The sequence below is a fragment of the Procambarus clarkii genome, chromosome 32 (assembly GCF_040958095.1).
Source record: "Procambarus clarkii isolate CNS0578487 chromosome 32, FALCON_Pclarkii_2.0, whole genome shotgun sequence".
Taxonomy (NCBI): Eukaryota; Metazoa; Arthropoda; class Malacostraca; order Decapoda; family Cambaridae; genus Procambarus; species Procambarus clarkii.
In genome coordinates this window covers 39,198,799-39,216,960 of record NC_091181.1, presented here as the reverse complement: position 1 = coordinate 39,216,960, position 18,162 = coordinate 39,198,799, and the positions used below count along the sequence as shown (strand labels likewise).

Here is an 18,162-nt window from a genome sequence, read left to right as displayed (position 1 = left end):
GAAACCCGCGAAGGATGGACATGCTGGCCCACCAATCCTATCACCTGTTGCATCTGTTTATCACAAAACAAGTACCGATTAGCAAATCTTGATGCATTGCCTGATGGGGGGAAAGGGCAGCCGTTAACTACAGGATACTTCACTGATCTTGACAGGCTTCCTGTCCCTGAGAATGGGAAGCAAAGTCAGTCACTCTCATTGTCCCCTAGACAGACGGAGGAAGTGGGAGGGCACTGCTTCTGGATCGCTACAGAAATACTCAAAAAAAGCACCTTTTGTTGCCTGGAACTCTGCTTCATAACAAGATGGCGCCTTCTGTATGGATTGTTGTCTAGCATTTGTCTCTCTCAAGGACATACGAGGAAGAATTTGATTCTTTTCTCTACCTCATAATCTCAATTCATGTTTCACTGAGCTAAGAACATATATTACTCTCTTGATATATTACCTTTCTTGATATATTACCAAATAACTCTGGGGGAATCATTATTGAGTCTTCATGTAAAGGAGGACTCATAGAAATGTGTATCTAAAATATTACATGCGTTTCTACATACTTTTTCCTAATAAACTCTAATACATTCTATGTGAGTCCTGCGCCTTCTCCACAAATCCCTACACCAAGTCTATATCATGTTGTCGTATCATAAATCTTATCCCAGCTCCTCAGTTACACTATTTGATTAAAAATAGTAACATTAGTTAAGCGCTACACACTTTGTACACGATAAAAAGTGTTAGCTAGAAAGAAAGTTCGCTAGAAAGTGTTCGCTAAGCATGGAATTATTATTCGTTCCTATGTCAGTGCTTTCAGACCCGTTGGCTGGTTGGAAACTCCTGTACATTTTGCAGCCATTAGAGGCTAGCGTAGTCTGTGGTAATGTTCACTGAATATATATGGAAAAAGCAGTGAAACAAATGAACAATTATGAAAAAGGCAAATGCTTTTTTTTTTTTCCTTGCTTTGCTTTGTTGTTGTCACTACGGCGATAGTTAACTTAATAGTGAAAGATCATTGTATATTTTTGGCGTCAAGAAAGTTTAGGACTAAAGTGAACTCCAAATATACAATGAAAAGTGGATTTTCTTACTTATATTTTATTACTTATATTTTATTGCTCTCTTTCTTCGTCTCTTCGTCTGTTTCTGTGTTCAACCACTTGGGCTGGACGGTAGAGCGAAGGTCTCGTTTCATGCCGGTCGGCGTTCAATCCCCGACCGTCCACCAAGTGGTTGGGCACCATTCCTTTCCCCCCACCGTCCCATCCCAAATCCTTATCCTGACCCCTTCCCAGTGCTATATAGTCGTAATAGCTTGGCGCTTTCCCCCTGATAGTTTGTTCTTCTCTGTTTTTGTCGGTATGTCTCTCTATCTCTCTCACTTTTTAACTAAGACTAGGGTTCATAATGGCTGTCGTTTAAAGTAGTTAGATGAATGAGTTTATTTTATTCATCATTAGGAATAAACTTTATTTAACTCGAAGTAGCAATCATCGTATGAAATAGCATGAGCCTGAAGCCCACTGAGTGCCAGAGCCGTCATGTGATCCGTTCACCTGATATCCTGTGTATTCACCTCAAGAGCAAACAAGTTCCAGATGCGAGTCAGTCTAGGAATGAATGAATAGCTGATGGAGTGATGTTGCTGAAAAAGACAGTTCCGGCATGAGACTGTTGAAGGCCGAGAGACTTGTGTTACAGGTGCCAACTGCTGGTTGTCCACGGAGTTAGACCAGGTGCGATACTTTAAAAATGTTGGCAGGCTCTGATGTTCAGACAATTCCTACGATACTTGGGCAAGACCTGAGATCTGTCCCCTCCACCACAACCGCCACTTCTGGCCACAGTAGTGTAAAGTGCGACGACTACTTGTACTTTTTTTTTACAAGCTGTCCGTCGTAACCGTATTATTATTTTCGGCGAACCCCAGCGACTGCAGGTCGTAGACGCACCAAATGTTCCCTTCCTTTATCCCAGCAGCCTGTACCAGTCCTTGTTTTCCTTGGGTCACTTTAGTGTCTTCCAAAACCCGTTTCCAATAATACCAAGTTTTTCGGGGCCCCCAACAACCAGCTCGAGTCCCGAATTATTTTTTTTTTTGGTAACTTGGTAAAGATTACTTATTCGTATCATATTATTTTTTGACACTAGATGAAGATTGTATATTTATATCAAATAATTGGTTTTTAATGTCGAGGTAAAGACTGATTAATAATATCAAGTATGTTTCAGAGTCTGGTCTTTTTTAGCTTATTATTATATCAGCTTATTAGCCCTTCCTTCGTCTTAAATAACCATCCTGTTATGCTAAGTTAAGAATTTGCAGAAGGTCCATTGGGAAAGTTCACTCTCCACCACAACCACCACTACCCTCCACCACAACCACCACTACCCTCTACCACAACCACCACTACCCTCCACCACAACCACCACTACCCTCCACCACAACCACCACTACCCTCTACCACAACCACCACTACCCTCCACCACAACCACCACTACCCTCTACCACAACCACCACTACCCTCCACCACAACCACCACTACCCTCCACCACAACCACCACTACCCTCCACCACAACCACCACTACCCTCCACCACAACCACCACTACCCTCCACCACAACCACCACTACCCTCCACCACAACCACCACACCCCTCCACCACAACCACCACTACCCTCCACCACAACCACCACAACCCTCCACCACAACCACCACTACCCTCCACCACAACCACCACAACCCTCCACCACAACCACCACTACCCTCCACCACAACCACCACTACCCTCCACCACAACCACCACACCCCTCCACCACAACCACCACTACCCTCCACCACAACCACCACAACCCTCCACCACAACCACCACTACCCTCCACCACAACCACCACTACCCTCCACCACAACCACCACAACCCTCCACCACAACCACCACAACCACTACTACCCTCCACCACAACCACCACTACCCTCCACCACAACCACCACTACCCTCCACCACAACCACCACAACCACCACTACCCTCCACCACAACCACCACTACCCTCCACCACAACCACCACAACCCTCCACAACTACTCTCCACCACAACCCCCCCCCCCCTCCCCATTATCTTCCCAAGCGAGAGATAACAGAGATATTATGCAAGCAGAAAGAAATTATCTCACAATAAATTTATTTAGGATTTAATATACACCATCTGAGTTAGAAGAGCTTTCCGCGAATATTTAAACACCTACATAAAGTAACACGTGCTGGAGTTACGTTCTCATAAACATATGTGTACCGAGCCGCGTGGGTTGATAGTGACCAATATTGTATACAAAAACTGTTAAATTCTTTCATCATTTAATACACCTCTTGTCAGATTCTTCATAAGAACTGTATAATCAAACACCATTGCTTAATGGTCACTGGCTCCCATTGACATTACATGATGAATGTTGACTAGACCACACACTAGAAGGTGAAGGGACGACGACGTTTCGGTCCGTCCTGGACCATTCTCAAGTCGACTTCGACTTGAGTATGGTCCAGGACGGACCGAAACGTCGTCGTCCCTTCACCTTCTAGTGTGTGGTCTGGTCAACTTACTTTAGCCACGTTATTGTGACTCATCGCCTGCATGATGAATGTATTCAATGTCCATTTCACGAGGAATAGGTGAAGTAAGGCAGTGTCTGGGATGCTCCCGGACGCAGGTTCGAATCCTCGTCACGGCCCTTGTGGATTTGTTCGAAGTATGGCTGGTTGGTCTCCCGCTATTCTTTGTGGTTTCTCCCTAAAATGTTTAGTTTAGAAGTTTCTATCTGCAAATTCTATCATTTTTTAATCGTTATATGTTATCTTTCCCTCTCGAATCAAGTGATTCCTTGTCAATTTTCCCATGATGGAGATCTCCGATTATTGTAGCAGCTTTGCTCTCAGTCAAAGGAACAATTCAGCTATACATTGGAGAATTGTTTTGCTATATATGTTTGTATTATTTTTGCTGTCATCACTGTCTTATGCTATTCTCTGGACAATTGTAAATCACAGCCAAATCACTTGCTGTAGTTCCAATGAAATAACTCTTGCAACATATGTCTGCATTATTGGTAATCTCTAAACTGCTGGTTACAAGCGACGTGCTGTCACTTATGACAAGTAGAGCAACTTTCCTCTGCTTCCATTCTCGTTATGCTCTCTGGTAATGTTTGGGCAATATTGCATTAGTGAACATTTCATTATAGTTTCTACTAACGCTATTACATAAGAGAATTTGTCTCAGCAGCTTTTTTCTTTCACTTCATCTGCTTTGTTTGACATTCCATCTGTATTATTGCGCCAGAAACTCTTCATTGCTCCTTCATTCTCTACATTGTCAATTCACAGTCTGCGAATATAATGCTGGATTAAATCACGAGACGTAAGTATATAAAGGGTGGGGGGAGTGGACGTTGGAGAGAGCCTGGGAGTTGATGCAGTGATGTAGTGGATACCTTGAGGTGCTTCCGGGGCTTAGCGTCCCCGCGGCCCGGTCGTCGACCAGGCCTCCCGTGACAGTGGTGGTAAGTTGGGTAATAGGTACTGGGAAGGAAAAAAGAGTTTGCTGGCAGAAGTGTTATGAATATTTGCTTTTGAATATGATTGAGTTGGGGAGGAGATAATTAGGGAGGAGTGTAAGGAAGCATTGAGTCTGTTAGGCTTAGGACGAGTTGAGGAGTCCGCGTTCTATTCCGTTTTGCCAATACTGGTTTCTGCTTGACCAGACCACACGCTAGATAGTGAAGGAACGACGACGTTTCGGTCCGTCCTGGACCATTCTCAAGTCGATTGTGGTTTGTTTCTGGTTGTAACTGTATGTCATACTGGGTGCTCCTTGTGCAGGCTGTCGTATTTACGATTCCTTGTTGTGTTACTTCTTGAGTCACGATGCTCCGGAGGCTAGTTCTACTTGCTAATTGAACCTTTATTTGAATTTCAGGTCTTAGGTCCCGCCTCTCAACTGTCTATCACTTGGTGAAAAGGTTCCTGAACATGTTGGGCTCTTTGTATCATATCTACATTTGAAACTGTGTATAGAGTCGGTTTCCATCATATTACTTCCTAGTGCATTCCATTTATTAACTATTCTGACACTGGACAAATTCTTTTTAATGTAAAAGGCAGGTTTAGGCAGCGTCTGGGATGCTCTCGAACGTAGATTCGAATCTTCGTCACGGCCCTTGTGGATTTCTTCTTTTTAATGTCCTTGTGTCTCATTTGGGTTCTCAGTTTTCACCTGTGTTTGTTTTAAACTTCATTTTTCAGGACTCTACAAGGCGAATAGTTCAAAATTCAACTATCTAATTGCTTAGTTCGTCAATCTTACTATCTAAACAGGAGGATGTGTTGATATTACACGTGACTCTCCCTGCACCAAGCGACGCCCCTCGCTATAACACGCAGTGAGTCGGGGAACTCATTCTGCTTCGCCGAAGCTCATTTTCTTATCTTACTCTTACGTGACAAAGTACAAGAACAACAATCTCGATTTAATCTCAAATATTGTCTGTGGCGCTGCGGCACGGAGCGGGGCGTGTGTTGGGCTGAGGGGAACTGCTTCCTTCTGGCCAATAGTTCGAGTTTAGCGCTGGGAATATATATATATATATATATATATATATATATATATATATATATATATATATATATATATATATATATATATATATATATATATATATATTTTAAGGCACAACTCTCCTAAACACGAGAGTGAAGTATACAACTTTAGAACACTTTCCCACCAGGAGACTCGAACCCTCGCCAGCACAGAAGCCTTCCAGCAACTGGCATAGGCGTACCTGTTATGCCAGTTGCTGGAAGGCTTCTGTGCTGGCGAGGGTTCGAGTCTCCTGGTGGGAAAGTGTTCTAAAGTTGTATATATATATATATATATATATATATATATATATATATATATATTTACCCGACTCAAAAACCTCTGCGATGGTTTCTGGGAGTGAGTGGAAACGGTATCGTAAATATGGACTAATATCTATACGAAATCATAAGTCAGGGCGTAGATGCAGACGAAACATTATATGCGAGAGGTAGTTCTATACGAATCAGTACGTGTCCGGACGAACGCCTAGACGAACCCACTAAGGTGAGCGTAAGTCTCTCCTACGAAACCGCAGGTGTGTACGAAGATGAAGCAACAGACGCAGAATTTTTGAAATAAAAACAGGAGAGCAACAAAAAAATAAAGTAAGCTAGAAACCGCTTTCAAATAAAGCTGCATCGACCGGAGAGCAAACGAAGTTCTGTTGGGAAATGTTCGTGTTTCTCTCTCTTACTGCTAAACTTTGCAGCACCGCTATGTATATATATATATATATATATATATATATATATATATATATATATATATATATATATATATATATATCCTGGTGTACAGGACACCTGTGCACCAGGCTTCTTCGCATATTACACACACAAATATATATATATATATATATATATATATATATATATATATATATATATATATATATATATATATATAATGGCCTTATTAATTCTCCAGTACTTTATAGGCCCTTTTAACCTCCAAGGGTTTGATTGGAATTACTATCACTACATATTTTGATAAGCCTTAATAATCCCTCAAATTTGATAGACCTTAGAACTCACCGTATTTTGTTAGGCTTTGATAGCCCTTAAAGTTAGAAATGTCGTTGATAGATCTATAGATAGATAAGAATGATTTGCCATTGATAGGCTTCAAATGTTTGATAGACCATAAAAATACTTCACATTTCGTGTTGGTTTTAATCCCAATACTAAAATTAACTATTGTTTTTATTATATTAATGATTAATAAATTACTATTGTTGATCTAGTGATTCAATGTGAACCAAATCAAGTGATATTTATTTCTGATTTTGATCCACAGAACCAGTGATTGGAAGCCAAGGTAAGTGTACCACATACCGTTCAATCTCTATAATTATCGTTCATTTACTTAGTATTTTAAAATTAGGCTTTAACCTCAGGTTTAATCATTTATATAAATTTACAAAGAAATTAATTATGAACGGGAATCGAACTAATCACTCTTTTCGCTGCCTATTAAACAATGCTATCTAGATATAGTCAAAACAATGAGGTTGCTAATTTAGTGAATAGCATATTAAAAAAACTCAATTATTTGCTTAATTAGTTCCGAGAATAATTATCGTAAAGTGGTAATCTAAGTTATATTCACCAAACTATCCATCAAATGATAAACATTGGTTAAACTGGCTGTAATTATAGATAACACATAAGAGTTTATCTATATCATTAGAGCCTGTTTGTCTATTTGTTCAAAGTAGGAGACCGGACGCTTCGGGCAAGGAGCCTCACTAAACTTTGCAGGGGAAAAGATCTGGTGTACGGAACGGAAATAGGCTGGTCATAGATGGCGTAAGTTAATTATTTTAAGAAATATTAGCTCACAATTATTACCCAACCCGCTCCCCGATCTGAAGCCCAACCTGCGCGATTTTTCTAAGAGTTTTAAATGACATCGTGGTTGTGTTGTCCGTAGGTTTTAACCGGCAGTTTTGTTTGTGCTTTATTCACTCATGAGTTCGTGAAGATATCCTCATATTGCACCCAAAATTCGCCAGTGCAGACTACTAAACATATGGCCCTGTATGACTAACCATCCTGCGAGATGGGCACTTTTAGTATCACTGTTGCCTTATTCACTCTTGTGTTGATGATGATATCACCCGATTGCACAAGGCCTCGGGTGATATCACAAGAAATCGGGTACATAATGCACCCGATTTCTACTTTCTAACTGCGTTGTACGTCGGTATATGTACTATGGTTCTCATACTTTATATAAGTGCTACCAAAACAGGGTGGAATGGGCTGCATATTAATATTCACTTATGTACTTTTATAAGAATTTTTTGAACATATTTATTTTGGTGTATATCATATCTATATCAAGTTCTCCATTCAGCTCCTTATTTATCGCTAGTCATTGTCAAGAGTAAGTCCTATTTTCTGGAGTAGCACGGAGCCAAGTATTGATTTACAGGTCCAACGGAGCACATCATTTACATGAGTTAAAGTCAGTAAAGGAATATTAAGTCAATATACAGTGCAAATACTTTTGTTACTTGATAATATACATTCCCCTCACTGACCCAGATACCAAGTTCGACGCATACGAGGGATCTTATTTTAACCTTTCAATTATTTAAGCAACCTATATCACGTTATGGATCTATCTTGAGGTTATCTTGAGATGATTTCGGGGCTTTTTAGTGTCCCCGCGGCCCGGTCCTCGACCAGGCCTTCACCCCCAGGAAGCAGCCCATGACAGCTGACTAACACCCAGGTACCTATTTTACTGCTAGGTATATTTTGGTGTATATCATTTGGTGTATATATTTGGTGTATATATTTGGTGTATATATATGGATAGTCCTCGTAATTATTTAAGCAACCTATATCACGGTATGGATAATCCTCGTTAACAAAAGGAGTTAATCAAGCCGCTTATCCATGCGAATTATCCATACAACAATTGACATGCGAATTTTTCTCAAATACTGCCTCACTCTCTTCCTGTTTGGTGTTTACACATCTCAAAATGGGCGAATGTCATCGGGTAATAGTCGAGATTAAAGTGTTCGTTATCAGAAACATGTGATTTTATGGATTGATTAACGAGAATTTGGCTTTTGTTTTTGCGAATGGGTTAATTGATGGCGTTTGATCGTTTTTTGAACATTGCCTGAGGATGGGATGTTGTTAATGACTCACATACGTATTGTGGACACAAATAATTGCCAACGGATTATAAACAACATAACCTATGCTTTCGCAACATATACAACAAATTCTATTATATAATATTATAAATTCTAATTCGAGAAATACTAATTTTTTAATAGTAAAAGTAAAAAGTAATGTTTTAGGAAAACAGTCGCTTCTATGACGAGCTGAGTTGCGGTGCTTGCCGACTCCTTTCCCCTGCTCTTGTTAATACATCTTCCTGGTGTAATGACTCGCAAGCAGTACGTGTAGCACAGATTGTGCACAACACAAATGTATCTAACTGGAATATTGCTTGAGGCAAACTCTTTAAAAAAAATATTGTTACATTTTCTTGAGCAGAAAAAGTTCCTTAATTACCTCCAAGAGCATCAGTCTGCCTTGTCTGGTAGTGTTTCCTAATCAACTTCAACACCCTGGGCACCTGGAGCCGACGACGGCTGAATATTAAGTGATATTGCAAGACAAGCGAGTCACTCCTTGCCTCCTTCGTATGGATCAAGTTTAATCTCAACCAGAGAGCAGATGTTCATCATATACACATGTTTATGTGATGACTCTTGACTCTTAGGGAGTGTTTACACCAGTATGTCAAGAGATCTGTGTGACTCTTGACTCTTAGGGAGTGTTTACACCAGTATGTCAAGAGATCTGTGTGACTCTTGACTCTTAGGGAGTGTTTACACCAGTATGTCAAGAGATCTGTGTGACTCTTGACTCTTAGGGAGTGTTTACACCAGTATGTCAAGAGATCTGTGTGACTCTTGACTCTTAGGGAGTGTTTACACCAGTATGTCAAGAGATTTGTGTGACTCTTGACTCTTAGGGAGTGTTTACACCAGTATGTCAAGAGATCTGTGTGACTCTTGACATACTTGCGGCAGAGACCGTGTACAATTGTAGCGCTGCAGGCTGGAATTGTCTTGCTAGTTAGATTAATACATTGCATATTGAACGTTGTGGCAAATCAAGTCATTCTTCCAAGCCTTCGTTGGGGTATGTATGAACTCACTATATGTATACATTGACACGAATAGCTACTCTTCCACATTTATACACGTCATCACCGAAGAATGAAAATAGATTAACACATTCCAAAACATAATGTACTCCCTTTGCAATAATCGCTATCACTACAATCTTGTCATAATGCGAAACTGTTTGGTCTTCATTGATCTGCAAGAGGGAGTGCAACCTCACGTCAATAGCTGGCACAACCCTTCCCCCCCCACCCCCACCCCACCCCACCCCCACCCCACCCCCACCCACCCCCACCCCTCCCCACCCCCACCCCCACCCCCACCCCCACCCCACCCCCACCCCACCCCCACCCCTCCCCACCCCCACCCCACCCCCACCCCCACCCCACCCCCACCCCACCCCCACCCCACCCCTCGTTCAACAAGTAACAACGCAAAAATACGACTCATAAAAATTATACAACGTACAAATTAATAGGAACAACAAAGGAAATAAGAAAATATTTTTAAATTACAGAAAACAAGAAACAGAAAACATACAGAAAATTTGCGTCTGATTACAGAAAACATATTTAAAGTAACACGAAAGCCATACACTTTAAAATATATTAAAAAAACGTATAATTTGAAAATAACATAATAATGCTCTTTAAAAACACCCGTAAAAAAAATGTAAAAAATAAATGATTCGGAACATTGCGGGACGAAGGAAGCTCGTTCATGAGTGGGGTCAGCGGCCGGATCTGCGCTACTGGCCGGTTAGGATCCGGATATGGGCTACTGGCAGGTCAGGAGGGCCGGATCTAGGCTTCTGGCAGATCAGGGGAGCCGGATCTGAGTTACTGGAGGGTCAGGGGGCTGGATCTGGGCATCTGGCATATATATATATATATATATATATATATATATATATATATATATATATATATATATATATATATATATATATATATATATATTACTGTTGGAGTTGTATATTACTCTGTATATTACTCCTGGTGATGGCTAAAGATTGTATTAGGGATGGTGAAATAGTGACATTCTACAGTGCATAAGTGAATGATTGCCATCACCATAGTGCATAACGAGGTATGTGCGTCGACGTGATAAATCCCTTGAATTCAGTGATAATTACCTGAGTTTCAGCTCACAAACATTTCCGAATAGAATGTCCAAATAAAGAACTCGTCCAGGTAAAGTCACAGCGTGTCTCTAACAACAATAATAACTTGTAATAAGGCTCATTTCTGCAATGACCTGTAATAAGGCTCATTTCTGCAATAACTTGTAATAAGGCTAATTTCTGCAATAACTTGTAATAAGGCTAATTTCTGCAATAACTTGTAATAAGGCTCATTTCTGCAATGACCTGTAAGGTTCCGGCCAGTTTGACACCCCAGGTAGTCGGTTTGTCTTGGGCTGCCTTGACCCCCTACAGGCAAGGTCAATATGTATCAACGTGCATGCCCAACCTGTATCAACGTGCAAACATGAATCAACGGATACGCCAAACAGGACATGCAACATTCTCAGATTCTGCCTATGAACCGACCTTCAGAAATACAAATTATGTTTAACACCAGGCAGCCGGTGGCAATTGACCCACACGTTCATGAAATTGCATTCCCCCCCCCCCCCCCATTATAACCTATTTAGCTAAGAGGGAGTCAAGGTGTTTAACTATACGTCATTCAGTCATTACCTGTCCGAACATCTTGTTTACCCACTCCCTCCTCCCTCATGATAAATATGGCTGACAAATGACTATCGTGCATTTATTTACATCGTGTTGTAAATATGTTATGTATTTTTTGTATTTTTTTGTTATGTAAATATGTAAATATGATATGTTGTCTTTGTTCACTAATTCTCCAGATATGACTGAAACAACAACAACAGCAGTCTGCAATGAACAATGTGTTCATAACGACTGATTAATCCATATTAATCCATATTAATTCAGGATTCAAAAATGCCAGAATACTTCCCAGTCATAGATCAATTCCTTATAATTATACTTAGATTAGTTTAACATACATTTTACGTTACTTTTACGCAGTTTCGAGTTAATATTATTTTGATTCTATTTTTTTAACTTCCATAAATTCCATTTCCGACCTTTATCCTGGGGAGGCGGGTGAAGATGGGTGTGACAGGCGGGAGAGGTTTGCCAGAGCTGGTCCTGAGATGAGACTATTTTCCCATCTGACGACAGAAGAGATGTGTGATGATGGAGGAGGGGTAGTGGAGATGCTGGATCTGGGGGGAAATGCAGAGAGAAAGAGAGAGAAGAAAAGAGAGAGAGAGAGAAGGAGAAAGAGGGAGAGAAATGACAGAGAGAATGAGACAGGGAGGAAGGGGGGGGGGGGAATTATCAAGGGGAAGCGCCAAGCTATTAAGACTTTATAGCACTTGGAAGGAGTCAGGATAAGGATTTGGGGATGGGACGGGGGAGATGGAATGGTGCCCAACCACTTGGACAGTCGGGGATTGATCACCGACCTGGGCCAGGTGCGTAACTTTGAGGATGTTGACCTTGTGCTTAACAGTAAGACCATCAACGTCACGAGGTTCAGCAAGGAAAGTGGCTTGTCTCTACTGGAATTCTCAAAGAGAAGGTTGAGAACTATTCAGAAATGGGTATCAGCAGAGAGTCGTACTTGCATAGCTGGAGTCTGTTGTAGAATTGAAACACCTCAAAATATAGAAACGCTTGGAGAGGGAAAGTTAACAAGAGAGGAATGGTCGGATGCATCGTATCGATTTTTCCAAAAAAAATGGCATATTAACATACGCCAGAGAGATTAAAGTAATGTCTGTTTCGCTTCTAACGTTAAACTAACCTTAGTTTTCTAAAATAGTTATGTTAGAAGGAGCAAAATAAAATGTTTGATATATTTTAGTTGAAGGATATAGCCGCTAGAAACTCTAATTGCATAAATTAGGTCACTATCATTGCAAATACAATGAGACAACAGTATTTCTGTATACATGTGTGTGTCGGACCACTTTGCTACGTACCATGAACGTAGCATAATTATTTTGCCTAATCAAATAGAATATTAATTAGTTCAGTCATTTTTGTAAATGGCTCAATGAATTTCATTTTTTTCCAAATAGTTCTGAACTTGATTAAAAACAACAATCACAGATCATTACATTTTATGTGTCAGATAACTGTTAAATTTGCTTGGAATTTGGAATAACTAGGGACAACTCGATTTTGATATTAAGTGCCTGTACTGAAAAATTTAACTACTTTTTTGTCATTTCCTGACGTAATAATTTAACATTATTACTCTCGTCTATGTTAAAGTTTTGTTAACATCTGTTTTGTAAACTTTTTTTCCTGTAAGCAAAATATCAATTTCATTGTCAATTTTTTTTTCTGGTAAATAGGAGGATTCAGTAATTTATATTTTGGGGGATTTTTAATTCTTCATACAAAAAAATAATATTGTATTCTAACCCTTCAAGTCTTTCGTGGTCCCAACATTTAGCCTGTCAAAATACTTACCATTATACTTTGTCTCCATACACCCCGGTGGTGATCATACACCATGGGATGATCATACACGAGGGGATGATCATACTTATACATCACTTAATATGAGAGTTTTAGGCACAAATTGACTAAGAAAGAAAACGGTAATGATAATTATTATGAGTTGATGATTAATGAGATGGTGTTTACAGAGGCAGGTGTGAGGATGACACAGGTGAGGGAGTGTGTATATAGGGAGGCATGAGGAGGACAGAGGTGAGAGAGTGAGCAGATGTATGAGTTAGAGAGAGTTAATGAATGGCTTTGGCCATGCATTAACTCTTAGGTTGGTTTAAATTTCTTTTTCACTAAATGTGAATCCTTGTCCTTTGTTTTTGCAACATCTTAAGATGAATCAATTGCAAATAGTTAAACATCTCTTTTAGCATGTAGGCTATGCCATGGACACGTTTCCTAGTGCAAAAGCTGTAAAATCTTTCATGTACAGTACAGGTGAAAGTTTTTTTCATCACTTTTTACGTTAATTGAATTAATCAATTTGTCTCATCATCTTAAACATGTCCAGCCTAATTATTGGAGTTTGTTCTTGGGGCAACATTAACATTTCCAAAGTCTTCTCCAGGTGAGAATGGTTCTGGAGAGTTTCAGCTTATATGTTTGAATCATATCTCCTCTTGAATCAAGACTTCAGTGTCACCATACCTCTGGATTTAAGTTCATGATGTTATCGAAGTAAATGTTTCAAGAAAGTAGTTCTGTTACACTACCCTGTCACAGAACCCCTGGCACTCACTCTAACAATGTGTGTGCCAGTGGTTCTGGCATTCACCAGTGGTACACTTCCTCTCATGTCAAGTTTACAGGAAGAATGGTTGTTGATTATATCCTGGAATGGTAATTTACCTAAAAAAGTTCATAGTGACAAAAAAAGCTCCTTTAATTCCTTTTCGCATTTTAGGATCATTCCAACATTTGTGTATAAAGATATGGACAGTCATATATTTTAAGAATGTATGGGCTCAAATAGCCTGCTACGTAGGCTTTTCTAGCATAAGTAAACAAAAAGATTTTAGTTATTTTTATTCTGTGATGTTGCATGTAGTCAAGTGAGAATATGTGAAGGAAAGAGCTCTCTGGCTTTATAACGAGCTCTCTGGCTCTGTAACTTAGCTCTTGCATGCAAGGTGAGAAGCAAGAAGTTCGCCCATCACCTGAGTTATCAGATACCAGTTCTCGTTGCTTCTATTATGCCCCAACAAACTTTATTGTCCACTGGCCAGCCTGATCATTTGCATCTTCATTTCTCGTCACCTTTCAATAACACATTTGTTCCCACGTGTCTCAAACAGTTGATCAAATTATTACAGAAAATTTATTCTTGATTAATTGGTCTTCATATATTGTGATTCTAGGGTTTTGAATGTATAATCTCTATTAAGTATTATGTTGCAATGTGCTACCTCTCACATTGGTAGCCCTGATAGCCTACAGGGACAATGTAGAAGCAGTTTGGCTGTGTTCTACTTGAGGCAATTATATTCCACAATCATGGACCTTGCGTTCTGGTAAGGGTTCAGTGTCCAATCCAATCGACTTGAGAATGGTCCAGGACGGACCGAAACGTCGTTGTCTCTTCAACTTCTAGTGTGTGGTCTGGTCAACTTTAGCCACGTTATTGTGACTCATCGCCTGCAAGGGTTCAGTGTATTGAAGGATTTGCATAATATGTAACCCATAAGTGACTGGACCGGTCTTTCATATGTTAGGACTTATTCTGTAATTAGTCTTTGGGTTGTGCAGATAACCCTGTGAGGATTAAAGTTTTTAAAATAGTTGTATGTCTCAATGATGACATTTTGAAAGCTATATCCATTTTTCTTTCCTAATGCGACATAAAAATTAAATTTAGTTTATAAAAAATAATACAAAATAGTAGAGGTGCAAAGTTAAGATAGAGAAAGAAACAGACAAACATAAAGGCACAAAAGAGTGATATGATCACTACTAAATATATTGAGATTCGAGGAATTAAGAAATTACATGAATAATTCCTAGATTATTGAGCTTGCGAAGTCAAGGTTTTCAGAGCATAGCTAATTTTTTTTAACACAATGCTTCTCAAAGCGAATACAACTTATTACCAAAAACTTGCAAGTGACTGGCAGAAGATAACTTAAAATCTTTAAGTCAGCAGGAAAAGAAAATTCCATCTGGGAAGAAAAATAGAACTCGTTTGTATGATTAGACATCTGAAATTTTTCCAAAACGTTCGTAAAATATAATGGCTGAAACGTGGTTGAAATAATGATTTTATTTCGGTGCAGCCAAGCAGAGTGCAACGAAATATTTCACTCCATTGCGACTTTATTTTTTGGGGGGGCTTTATGAAAAGGTTTCGGTTTGGAAAGTGAAGGTGTAACAGAAAGTGACGAAGTATGGAATGAGTGCACGATAAGAAAGGGCGATAATCCCACTTGTTTATACATGGCTGAAGATCTTCTCCGCCTGTTCGTTCCAGCAATAGCGTTTCGTTTCTTAATTGCAAGCAATCTACTTGGACTGCTTGTTCTACAGCGCCGGTCTCGCTTCATGCAGGGATTGGTGCTTAATCCTCAGTGACTCAAGTGGTTGAGCACTTCACTCACTCATCAGATCCCAGCTGCTTCTCCCTATATCTCTTCCAAGCGCTGGATATTCAGATTGATTTGACGTTTTCTCCTGATTAACCTTACTCTCTGTAGATCTCTTTCTATATTCCTTTCTTTGTCCCTATTTACCCGGCTCTCTTAATATATATAGTGCCTTTATGACCCTAAGACGTGCTTTCTCTAGCTCATTACTTCATTCCCCCTATTCCTCCTCCTCCTTCTTGTCAGCCCAACCATCTGGACTAGACGGTAGAGCGACGGTCTCGCTTCATGGAGGTCGGCGTTCAATCCCCGACTGTCCAAGTGGTTGGGCACCATTTCTTTCCTCCGTCCCATTCCAATTTTTTTTCCTGATCCCTTCCAAGGGCTATATAGTCGTAATGGCTTTATGTTTTCCCCTGATATTTCCCTTCCTTTTCCTCCTGTCCCAGTGTGTGGACAGAGTAGTAGAGCACAGGGAAAGTTATATGTTCTAGAGAAATAGAGTTTTTACTTGATCTCTTGGCTTCATATTGTGATTCACAAGATATTAGATATTCATTGCCATTGGAATACTGCCATGATCTCGATAAAGTTTTAGTAAGAATTCCCATTATTTAGACAATGTTGAAAGAGGAGAAATAAGAAAATTAAATCACGTCAATATTAGAATATATATAATAGAGGAAGTCAAGAGTGGCGATTATAGGAGCAGACGTCCAAGAGAAAACTGCTGCTCAGATTCTGGCTTGCCTGAAATTTGTGGAATTTCGTCGGTGAAGGTTTGAGCATTTATTGACGTAACGAAGGTCTGAGAGCGTTGAGGTCAAATGTACAAGCAGTGAGAGAGAGAGAGAAGGGCCGGGAGTATCTGATCCCAGAAGAGCCAATCGAATACTGCCATGATCTCCTTAAGTCACTTTGTCTGTGGAGTCACCTCAGAGCTATACAACGCTCAAAGGATGGGTGTCAAGCTGCTTTGTGAACAAGAAGTTTGTTGGCCGATCAGTGATGGAGGAGTTATCTGGAGTGAGCTGCTCACACGTGGTTGTATACTTGTGTAGAGAGACTAGAGTAGGAAGCCCTAACTTATTCTACCCGGAAAACCCATGGCATAACAACTTAAGAATAACGGAATCTAAAGGACGCTTGGCCCATACACCAGTTCCCATTTAAATTCATGAAAACTCATCTATATCTAAAAAATGGAATATTGAACACTTGTTTGCTGTTTATCTGTGTTTTCGAGGATGAAGGCCCCAGACACTTAGGGCAAGCATCACTAAATTTTGCAGGGTTATCTTGTGGTTATCTTGAGATGATTTCGGGGCTTAGGGTCCCCGCGGCCCGGTCCTCAACCAAGCCTCCTTTTAGTTACACACCCTCAGGAAGCAGCCCGTAGCAGCTGTTTAACTCCCAGGTACCTATATACTGCTAGATAACAGAGGGCATCAGGGTGAATGAAACATTTTGCCCATTTGCCTCCGCCTCCACCAGGGATCGAACCCGGTACTTCAGGACTACGAATCCGAAGCGCTGTCCACTCACCTATCAGGCACCCCTGGGTGGCGTGCCTGAAGTGCTTCAAGCTCGTTCAGGAAAAAATTATAGGAGGGTCGTAATCGACCATAACTACTTATTTGCATGAGACGGCATGGTTAGGTAATTACGACGAGACAGGGTGAAGCCAGTACGACTACATGGCTCTTGGAAGAGAAATTAGAACAAAAAACGGAGGAAACAACCTCTTGGACCACCCCTCAACCACTCTGACCATAGGGGATCGAACGCCGACCTGCAAGAAGAGAAGCTTCCGCTGTACCTGCCAGTCCAAATGGATGGACATAAATTATACTAATTTAAAATCGCACTAATTACCGGACTCAATCCTCATTATGATTTAATTAGCATATTAATTTCAACGTGATTAAATATTATCTTGTGTCATGTAGTTAATTTATTGATAAACATTGTGTTTTGTGAAGATGGGTAGAGTGATGGAGAGAAGGTGGTGATGGGTAGAGAAAGTGGAGATGGGTAGTGAAGGTGGTGATGGGTAGTGAAGGTGGTGATGGGTAGTGAAGGTGGTGATGGGTAGGGAAGGTGGTGAAGGGTAGTGAAGGTGGTGATGGGTAGGGAAGGTGGTGATGGGTAGAGAAAGTGGAGATGGGTAGTGAAGGTGGTGATGGGTAGTGAAGGTGGTGATGGGTAGTGAAGGTGGTGATGGGTAGGGAAGG

General features: G+C 40.4%; 1 protein-coding gene across 2 annotated transcripts in view; it reads left to right on the top strand.

Moving 5' to 3' along the window:
• Positions 1-18,162, top strand: part of LOC123759537 (nephrin) — a 500,550-nt gene that overhangs the window by 93,679 nt on the left and 388,709 nt on the right. The window contains exon 2 of one of the 2 annotated variants that reach the window (XM_069335263.1): positions 6,931-6,951. The exons of the other annotated variant lie outside the window; for it this stretch is intronic. Within the exon in view, the coding sequence (XP_069191364.1) occupies positions 6,931-6,951 (21 nt within the window). The remainder of the gene's footprint in view (positions 1-6,930; positions 6,952-18,162) is intronic. 2 annotated transcript variants of the gene reach the window in all.